The 10,349-nt window shown below is 47.6% G+C and overlaps 1 protein-coding gene across 1 annotated transcript in view; it reads left to right on the top strand.

Annotated features, from left to right (window-relative positions):
* Tbc1d2b (TBC1 domain family member 2B) overlaps positions 1-10,349 on the top strand; it is a 69,158-nt gene that overhangs the window by 43,340 nt on the left and 15,469 nt on the right. The window contains exons 5-9 of the mRNA XM_029481978.1: positions 382-626; positions 1,572-1,955; positions 4,884-4,994; positions 5,934-6,127; positions 8,829-9,323. Coding sequence (XP_029337838.1) covers positions 382-626; positions 1,572-1,955; positions 4,884-4,994; positions 5,934-6,127; positions 8,829-9,323 — 1,429 coding nt within the window. The remainder of the gene's footprint in view (positions 1-381; positions 627-1,571; positions 1,956-4,883; positions 4,995-5,933; positions 6,128-8,828; positions 9,324-10,349) is intronic.

Genomic DNA, 10,349 nt, shown 5'->3' with positions numbered 1-10,349 from the left:
TTTTTGTTTTTAACCAAAAACAAATGAGTAAAAGTAAGAAGCCAGGGCTTGCCTGGTGTGCCTCAGCTGTCTTCACAATACTCGTGCTGTAGTCTTCTGTAAAGAGTGGTCCAGCAAGGACTCTGCTGCTTTAGACCTCTCGGGGCTTCTGTACAGTGAAGCGGGACAAGGAGACACATCCAGCTGCCCTGCTTTCTGCATGGGTTGGTGAGTCCACAACCCTCAGGATGATGTGTAAGAATACCAGAAGGTGGGCTGGAGAGATGGCTCAGCCGTTAAAGGCTAGGCTCACAACCAAAAATATAAGAATACCAGAAGGCTTGACACACTCAAAATAAAAAAAAATTAAAAAAAAAAAAAACTTCTTATTTTTAAATATAGGAGTCACTAGTTCAGGATTCCCCTTTGAATTTGGACGGAACCCTTACAAAGGAAAGCGCCCCTTGAAAGATATAATTGGGTCATACAAAAACCGCCACAGCAGTAGTGATCCTTTGCTCGAGGGAACGGCGACATCATCAGGCAACAGCGGAGGTCTCACTAAGCCAGTCCCCGAAATGCAGCTGCAGATTCAAAGCCAGCAGGAGGAGCTGGAGCAACTCAAGAAGGACCTATCCAGTCAGAAGGTAACTATGCTTGATTTCTGTGTGCCCTCGGTGGGCCAGAGACTCGGGAGCCCTTCCCTGAGGCTCATGCTGCTGGGGCTGCCATCCTGTGCCCTGAGCTATGNCCGTGTTTATTCAATGACCCTAGACCATGGACAGGTTACAAGGTCTCCTCTCAGTACCCACGCCCAGTTTCTCAGCCTCGAGTTCCCTCAACTTTGCACATCCTGTCAGACCACTTTTCCGAGATGGTAAGAATTCCTTCTACCTAATTGCTGGACAGCTCAGTGACCCGTAGAGCTGGATCCTTCCCCCTTTTTATTTTCTTTTTAGTTATATATATGAGTATGAAACTGTAGGCATCCACAGAAGCCAGAAACCAGTGTCCGATTCAGTGAGCCTCCCAATGTGGGTTCTGGGAATCAANCTCAGGTCCTCTGCAAGAGCAATGTGTGCTCTTAACTGCTGAGTCATCTTCCTAACTGCTGAGTCATCTTCCTACCCTGCCCCCCCACACACACACACACACACAAATACACTTCTATTTATTCATTTATTTTTGAGACAGCATCTCACTGTGTCATCTAGGCTGGCCTGGAGCAGTTGATCCCCCTGCTCCCGCACTGGAGTTATAGGCATGTGCCACCACGCAGTACTTCACACAGATCCCTTAGCGCTGATAAGCATGTGCCAGGAACCATTGCTAATTACAGCAAGCACATCCATTATTTCCCGTTTCCTATTATTGTTCTCTTCAGGCTGTATTTGTGGAGTACATTTTTTTTTCCCTCTCTATTTTTGAGATCTTTCAAGAGGAAGTTCAACATTAAAATGTTTCCAGTGGAGTTTGTTTCTGCATTTCCTCAGATTCCAGTGACTGCTTATATAACACTCTTATGATTTCTGCTTTTCTCCCCCACACCCTGGCTTTCTTACCGTTCACTTCATTGTCTTCTTGGCTCCTAGGAGCTCATTCGGCTGCTCCAGCAGACAGTCCGGTCATCCCAATATGACAAGTATTTCACGAATCCCCAGATCAGCCAGGGGGTCCCCAGGGACACACTGGAGCTCCTGCACCAGAAGGACGAGCAGATCCTGGGCCTCAGCGGCCAGCTGGAAAGGTTCGGCCTGGAGAAGGAAAGCCTCCAGCAGGAAGTGAGGACNCTGAAGAGCAAGGTGGGCGAGCTCAACGAGCGGCTGGGCATGCTGATGGAGACCATCCAGGCCAAGGANGAGGTCATCATCAAGCTCAGCGCATGTGAGGGCAGCNTGTCTTCACCCACCCTGGGGCCCAGCTCTCCTTTGGCCATCCCGGCCAGCAGGGACCAGCTGGAGCTGGACAGGCTAAAAGTAAGGGCAGACTGTGGGCTGGCTTTCTGGACAGACATTGCAAACTCAGTTCCATTCTTAGTTCCATCCCCGCTGACCCCTAGAGGTCTGGTTGTCACGAGCTGGTCTGGTAAGGGCAGAGCTGGGGAGGAGGGGCAGAACTTTATGCTCAAATCCCAGGCATGTTCAGGAACTGCCTCGAGCACTTCCAACACCCTTGCCATTGCTGCCATTGCCTGGGACACTTTCAGTTCTTCCTGTCCCTGGCACAGAAAAACTGAAACACCCCTCCCCTTTGACTTTCCCACCCTCAAGGAGGTTGTCAGTTTCCCCTCTGTGCACATAAAGACAAACACAGACTTAATTTGTATAGCCTCCCACGGGCCTGGGTACAAAGTTTGTCCCAGTAGTCAGAGTAGGTCCAACTGTGAAGGTNGACCCAGCTCCAGGCAGTCGGGAATAGAAACCTGCTCAGTCAGAGTCATGCCCAACATGAGAAGTCCTGCACTTAGAGGGAAGGGCAGAGCTGCCTTCCCAGTGCTCCTCTCTGGGGTAGCCCAAGGTTAAGAGGCTGACTCCTGAAGAGAAAGGAACTGGAATGATAAGCAGCATATGAGGGAGGCGGGGCGTGCTCCCTGTAGGAAGCAGAGGCAGCCTGCCTCTTATGCCTGTAGAGCATCCTGCTGGTCCTAGCAGAGAGATACTGTAAGAAAGGCTGTAGAGAAGACTAGCAGCTCCTGAGACTCCGCCAGAGACGGTTTAGGTAGACAAGCATCCTCTGGGACACTGGGCATCAGGTAGAGCCCAACCGACTCCAGCAGACCCCAGTATGTCTACCACCCCCAGTAGTTCCATGCAGCCACTGGTTCTAGGTGTTTGCGTTCCAAATGGAGTTTACCCTTGAAGAGTCCAGGTGTGTTAGCGTTGAGATCGTGATAGAGTGTGTGCTTCATGACTTCTAGCACCTTTCATTTGCCAGCAGTGAGCTGAGTGCGTGCTCACAGGCTGGGGACTGCAGAGTTGTGAACACTGAGACAGTGGCTGCAGGGCTGGGATGTGTGGGTGGGCCGTTTTATTGACAACACAAAGCCAGCATGGTCTCTTTATTTTTGTATGTCTGTAGCGTGTGCATGCGTATACTCATGCGTGTGGAAGCTGGGCATTGATACTCTTCTTCATACTGCTCCACATTACTTTTTGAGACAAAGTCTTAACCCAGAGCTTACTAGTTAATCCGGGAACCCCAGGGACCCTCCAGCCTCCGCACTCCCTGCACAAGGGTTTATAGAAGTACCATCACATAGGCTTTTACGTGGGTGATGGAAAACCGGACTTAAGTCTGCATCCTTGTGCAGCATAGATCTTACCACCTAAGCCCTGTCCACAGCTCCCTGTCCGATTGATTAGTGAAAAACCAAAACACCTCTTACTATGCCATATTTATATCTACTATAAAACAACCTTTATTTTATTTATTTATATTTTGAGACAAAATTTCATGCTGTAGTTTATGCTGACCCAGAAATCACTGTAGCCCAGGTTGGCCTCAAACTCAAGGCAATCCTTTGTCCCCATGTCCGGGGTACTGAGATTCCCAGGTGTGAGTTACCACGCTTGGATGCTTGTTATTTGTTTTTGTTTCATTTTTCTCTTTACAAGAGGCCTAAATGCTGCCTATAGAAGGCAGTTAGTTTATATACTCCAACCTTCCTAGTTCTGCGTCTTATCAGGACAGACTACAGCCTCAAAGAAGTTCAGTCTGGAGACGGGGGAGTATCCGGAGAAGTCTGGAGACGGGGGAGTATCCGGAGAAGTCTGGAGACGGGGGAGTATCCGGAGAAGTCTGGAGAAATGGTCAGGGCCAGAGGGAGGACGTGGTTACAAAAGATGGAATTTATAAGGCATCTTCACCAACCACAGCCTTAAAGATGGTTGGTTCTCCTTCATCTTTATTTAGAAGCCTCCTTGACTTATCACGAGGATGATCTAAGGGGTGTGTGAAACTTGTTTTCAGGGCGTTTTACATGAACACTCTCCCCTGCTCAGCCACACCTTCCTTCTAGTAGAACAGGGGAAAACTTGTGACCACAGGAGCCTGAGGCAAGCCAGACCTCTGAGTTCAAGGACTACCACATAGTGAGTTCCAGGACAGCCAAAGTTACATAATAGATCCTGTCTTTACCAGAAAGAAAGATAGGAAGAAAGGAAGGAGGGAGAGAGGAAGGGAAGGAGGGGGAGAAAAGAAAACCTTTGTCTCCAGACTTTACATTCTCTACAAAATAAATGTTGCAGAAGTAAACAGTTGGCCAATCCAGTGAAGGGCCAACTGTGTTCTTGATAATTTGGGAGGTGGTGCTGGGGACTGGACCCAGAGCCTTGTATCTGATAGGCAGATACTTTACCACTGACCTCCACCCTCTGTCCTAATGTCCTCCTTCAGCTTTCCCACAGTTTGAAACTGCACTGTACAGAAGTAAAGAGTGTGCTCTCCAAAGTCCCTGATGCACCACAGATCACAGTGTTCATCATTGCATGCCTTTCTTAATTAAGGGATTTTGCATATTTTTATAGCCTTTTAAAAATAGAACTATATAAGTAAAAATGAGAACCTACATAGAATACAGTCAGTGTCTCCGGTTTAAAATAATATTAAATGGCTGCTTTTTCTCATCACCGACTCGTCCATGTGACTGGAGTTAGAAACTGCATCCCTGTTTACTTCTGCCGTCAGCTGAGAAAAACCAGCACTGCTAAGTAAATATTCTCCCACCTCCTCCTGCTGCCACAAATGGCCAAAAAGATTCATCAGAAAGCTCCTACTAACGTCTTCCAAATTGTTTAGAACTCGCTCTCACTTGGCAGGCCTCAAAGATGCTAATTACATAGGATAATTAGCCAACATGCAACCCACATCAATTGATTAAAAAAAAATTTTTTTTTCCCCAACAGGATAGTCTGCATGGGTACAAAAGCCAAAATAAATTTCTAAACAAGGAAATTTTGGAACTCTCAGCTCTACGAAGAAATGCGGAGAGGCGGGAGAGGGATCTGATGGCTAAGGTAAGCCAAGACCGACTCAGCTTAGCGCGTGAAGGGAGGGCGGGAACCATGCTTGAGCGGATAGGCTTTAAAACCTACCCAGCCACCACCGTGATGGGAGAAACATGCCTGCAGGAATCAGCACTCGTAGATGTAGAGTACAACTTCTCTGTTGATGGCAAACTCTCACACGTGGGCTTCCTCGTGTGTTTTCAGAATGAAACCAAATTGCAGTCATAGGGGTCACTCCAGGTCATCGGGGTCACTCCAGATTCAAGTTACCTAGATAGTCGTTTATACTGCTGAGATTTAGTTTCACACGTGTGAGACAAGAGAGGCGAGAATATTCCCATCCCCGTAGATCCCGCAGGGTCGGTTTAAGATTACGGCTGCAGAGGGCTTTGGAAAGGCTAAAGGGCCACAGGCATCCCAGCTGTGAGTTATAAATGCCTGGCACGTGTCCACAGCTGCTGCGTGCAGGTACTATTTTTGAGCAGCCTTCCAAGCACATTTCTAAAACCTTATTCCTGCATATTTGCCAGGGGAAAGTTGATTTTTCTGATCAGGTAGCCGATAGGAACTAATCCTGCCTGGGCCGAATGCCCTAACAAAGTTGGTGCGCATGGGGCAGGAGGCAGCATTCATGGCCTATGTAACCAAGTAGGGGTAGGCTTCACCTCAGCCACTGGCTTATGACCCAGTTTCTGTTGCTCGTTCTAACCATGTTGAAGGGTGGCCCCTGTGCTTATCAGCACCTCTCTCTGCTTAGAAAGAAGGGGGAGCCATAGTGGGCTCTTTTAACCCTGACTTGACTTTTTGCCTGTGTTATACTTTGCAGCAGGCTCACTTCCTAGTCTTTTTGAGCATGCTGGTTTGGGCTTATTGGTTGCCTGTGATGCCTAAGGCCTGCTTTTCCAGTATTTGTCACTGGGTGGAGGTAACACCTTGCATTCTCTCCAGTACTCTAGCCTGGAAGCCAAGCTCTGCCAGGTTGAAAGTAAGTACCTGATACTGCTCCAAGAAATGAAGACACCAGTTTGCTCAGAAGAACAGGGGCCTGCCAGGGATGTCATAGCCCAGTTGTTGGAGGATGCTCTGCAGGTCGAGAGCCAAGAGCAGCCGGAGCAAGCGTTCGTTAAGCCTCATCTGGTCAGGTAAATCTGCTTCAGTCTGTTGGGGCAGTCCACCCATTTCCCAAGTTCCCTTTCCACAGCAGTAGACATTCACAGGGTACTTAACGCTGGATGCCGATGGCAAGTGCTGTCAGGCCGGCAAAGCAAGTATTGTTCATTCTTCCACAGAAATCATGTGCTAGAACTGGAATCAGCCTAGGCCTGTTGATTCCAGGACCATGTCAAAGTAGCCTCACCTCCAATATGTACCTCCTTCTTCAGGGACCAGTTTTCTAAAGAACAGGACCCCTTTCATGACATAGGTTCATCCCATCTCTGGGGGAACTAAAAGCAAACAGGCCATGGAGAGAAGCTGGCTTTTCCTTGTGTGGGAGGGTGGTTTCTAGAACCTGATTGAGTAGCTGAAGACCACGCCATCTGAGACAAATCATGAACCCACCTCCCAAGATGCACTTGGACACATACATGTAAAATACTGCGGGGTTTTTTTTTTGTTTTTTTGTTTTTTGTTTTTGTTTTTGTTTTTGTTTTGTTTTGTTTTTTGTGAGGGGGATGAGGTCAAAGAACTTAGAATGGATCTCGGATTAAAGGCTCATATAATATATTTTCTGACCAGTCTCAAAGTGTCAGGGCTAGGCTAAATCTGCAAGTTCACCTGGTATAACCTCTTCTGTCTCTGTCTCTCAGATATAGCACTGTTTCTGTCCCTTGCTCTTTGCAGTCTCCTCTCTACCTTTCCTCAGCCTCAGATAGAGACCTTTGACATGCTTGGGCCCCTCCCCAGACTAACAGATCCCACCTACCAGCATTGACTGTGCTTGTCAAGTGACAGAAATGGACTTTGAGAATAGAACCAACCCCGTTGTTGCAGAACACTTATTCTGAAAGATGTGCTGGATGCAGGAACAGTTACGGGGTTCACATGCAGAATCGTAATAAACGCTCATTGCAGGTGGATTTGCTCTCACTCCGTTAAGTGAGGTGGGTGAGTTAGGAAGTGCTGAAGCATATTCTGGGCTACACATCCTATGGCACATGACTAAGTCCAGTGACATAGGATCCATGACATAGGATAAGCCCAGGCAGCCAGAGTCTCAAGTTCTAGAGTACTGCCTCCACATCACGTGTGGTTGCTTTGTTCGTAGTCACTGGTGAGCTCTGGGAGCTGTTCTGAAGTGTGTTACATGCTTCCCATGTGCGTTTAGGAAGCCGTGCATTCTCTACTGCTTTGCAGAACTCCATTGGGTAAACAGACCACAGTGGCATTATTGCTTCCCCTTGTGAAAAGCACTTAGGACCTTTCCAGTTTTGTTCTGTGTGCCCAGGCAAGAATTTCTCCAGGATGTTCTGTGTGCCCAGGCAAGAATTTCTCCAGGATGTAGAAGAGAAATGAGCTGTCTTCAAATCTACTAGATTTCCAAAGTTCCTAAGACTTTTGCGTATTCGTTGTGTCAGAAGTTTACTGGGATCTGATAACTTCCGTGACTAACCATAGACATAGTTTGCTGTCAGAGTTCATGGGTCAGAAGGCAACATAAAGTCTTACTGAACTGAAATCTCAGCTTAATCAAGGACCAGGCTCCTTTCTGGGTCTTCTGGGGAACAGTTCATTTCCATCATTGAAAATGTTGCTTGATACAGTTCCTGGCAGATATAAAGCGAGTCCCTGTGTCCCAGCCTCTAGATCACCTGCACTCCATAGTTCATGGCTCCTTCCATCTTTAAAAGCATCAGCAGCTGATCCAGTCCCTGCGCATGTGTGAGCAAGTGCACTCGCACACTCACACACACTCTTCTCTCCTGCGTTTTGTTTCTTTTGTCATCTTCCTCTGATCTGTTCTTCAGCCTCCCCTTCTCCTCTGAAGGTTCATGTGGACACCAGGTTCCTTGGTAACCCAGACAATCTCCCTGCAGTAATTCTGTCACCTTAATATCATCTGCCACTGCCCTCTTTTTTGGATTTAGTCACAGATTTCGACGGCAGGATGTTGACATCTGTGGGGGCCATATCCTGTCCGCCAAAGCCTCGATTAGCTTTTGTACCCAATACTAAGAGGGTTTCTTACTAATACCCTCTTCCTTGTCTTTCACTTTTAAAGTGACGCCTTCTGAACGGGTATGGTGGCACACACCTGCAATCCCTGCTACTTTAAGGCTGAGGCAGAAGGATCACTCGAACCTAGGCATTTGAGACAGGCTGGTAAACATAGTAAGATACCTTTTTTTTTATTAAAATAATATCTTTTGAAACGTGAAATTGTTCAGTTATAAGTGTGATATATAAAGTAACATAGACATGTACCCTGACATAGTCACATAGAGAGGTCTCTTTTTTATTTTTAATTTTCCTTTTTTTGTTTGTTTCTTTCTTTTTCTTCTGAGACAGTGTCTTTCTAGCTACACTTAGACCTGCCTCAAACTTACGGTCCCCCCTCTTCAGCCTCTTGAACACTGAGATCAGAGGTGCACACCACTGTGCCCAGCTTGGATCAGTCTTGTTTGATAATAGTGCCCATATTTCCTCCTGACTTTATATGAGGAGTTTTAACCCATCGGAAAGTGAATTTTCCTGCACACTATGGAGAGTCGATCTTGTCTGACCTTGCTGGCTGTGCTCAGTTTAGAAGCATAATGTGCTTCATGGTCTGAATAGGTCCTGTTTCTCTGCACCCTTTGCCAAGACCATGCCATTTCTACTGTCCCTCTTGTTATTTCTCCACAGTGAGTTTGATATCTACGGGTTTAGGACTGTCCCTGATGACGATGAGGAAGAGAAGTTGGTCGCCAAGGTCCGAGCACTGGACCTGAAGACTCTGTACCTCACAGAAAACCAGGAGGTTTCCACTGGGGTCAAGTGGGAAAACTATTTTGCAAGCACAATGAACAGGGAGATGGTATGCTCTCCGGAGCTGAAAAACCTGATCCGAGCAGGCATTCCCCACGAGCACCGCTCCAAGGTGTGGAAGTGGTGTGTTGACCGTCACACCAGGAAGTTCAAGGACAGCATGGAGCCAGGCTACTTCCAAACCTTGCTGCAGAAGGCTCTGGAGAAACAGAACCCGGCCTCCAAGCAGATCGAGCTGGACCTGCTCCGGACTCTGCCCAACAACAAGCACTACTCCAGCCCCACGTCGGAGGGCATACAGAAGCTGCGCAGCGTCCTGCTCGCCTTCTCCTGGCGGAATCCGGATATCGGCTACTGCCAAGGCCTGAACAGGTGGGCGTCAGCCTAAGAAAAGCTTGTATCCTGGGGGAAAGGAGGGACAGCAGCAGGACAGTTTCATGATGCAGCACCCCAGTCCTAGAGTAACACAGGCAGACTCTGCTTCAGAAAGCATAAGGACTGCAGAGGGGTCTGGGGTGTGGCTCAGTGGCACACGTGGGGCCCTAGGCCAGTCCCCGGCACCAGGATTAGTCAGCACAGAAGACAGCTCACTTGAAGCATCTTGGAGTCTCCTTTTTTTCTTCATTGCTCTTCTCTTCACCCTTGGGTCCCTTGGGTTTTAATCATAAGAATCTGACTGTACTGCATGATAGTTGATGGAGCAAAAGCTTGTGCCATTTGCTTATACAGGATCCTGAATGAGCCTGTATGTTTTTTCCTACTGACTAAAACAGTCCTTGAAGGACTTAACTTGCTTGCCTTCTCGCGTGCACATGCTCTCTTCTCTTTCTCTCTCCCTCTCATATATGTATATATATATATATATAAATTTTTTCTTACCAATTTCACACATGCATGCGATGCATCCTGACTACTCTTGTCCCTAGCTCTCTCCCAACCCCTACCCTCCCCATAAATCTTTCCCATTCGTATCTGTTCAGTTTTGTAGCCACTGAGTAGACTCTCTTACAGGTCTTGAATATCTTTCATAAGCAAAAGCCACTTAGGGCCTCTCACGGTTTGTTAGTGTTCCAGGCTTGTCATCCTGAGCTCTGTGTGCTGGGCCAGGACAAGGCTTTGGGAGTACCGGGAGCCTGCTCCCCACCCATCTCCTCTGCTCTGGGGCCTGGGAGCAGCTTCCTGCTGTGAGTCTCCTCTTTCACCTCTGTCTGCTTTCTGATCTCACTGCAGTTGGTGTATTCGTATTCCTTCCCAGGCTTGTCAGAAAGATAAAGGGAGCACTGTAAATGGATCTCTGTGAGTTTGAGGCTAGCCTAGGTCTATACATTGAGTTCTAGGCCAGTCAAGGCTATATAGTGAGACCCCGCCTCAAAAAGGAATGGAGGAAATATGAAATAC

Source organism: Mus caroli, chromosome 9 (genome assembly GCF_900094665.2).
Source record: "Mus caroli chromosome 9, CAROLI_EIJ_v1.1, whole genome shotgun sequence".
NCBI classification, from domain to species: domain Eukaryota; kingdom Metazoa; phylum Chordata; class Mammalia; order Rodentia; family Muridae; genus Mus; species Mus caroli.
Note: the sequence above shows the minus strand (reverse complement) of the source record. Positions and strands in the feature narration are given on the sequence as shown.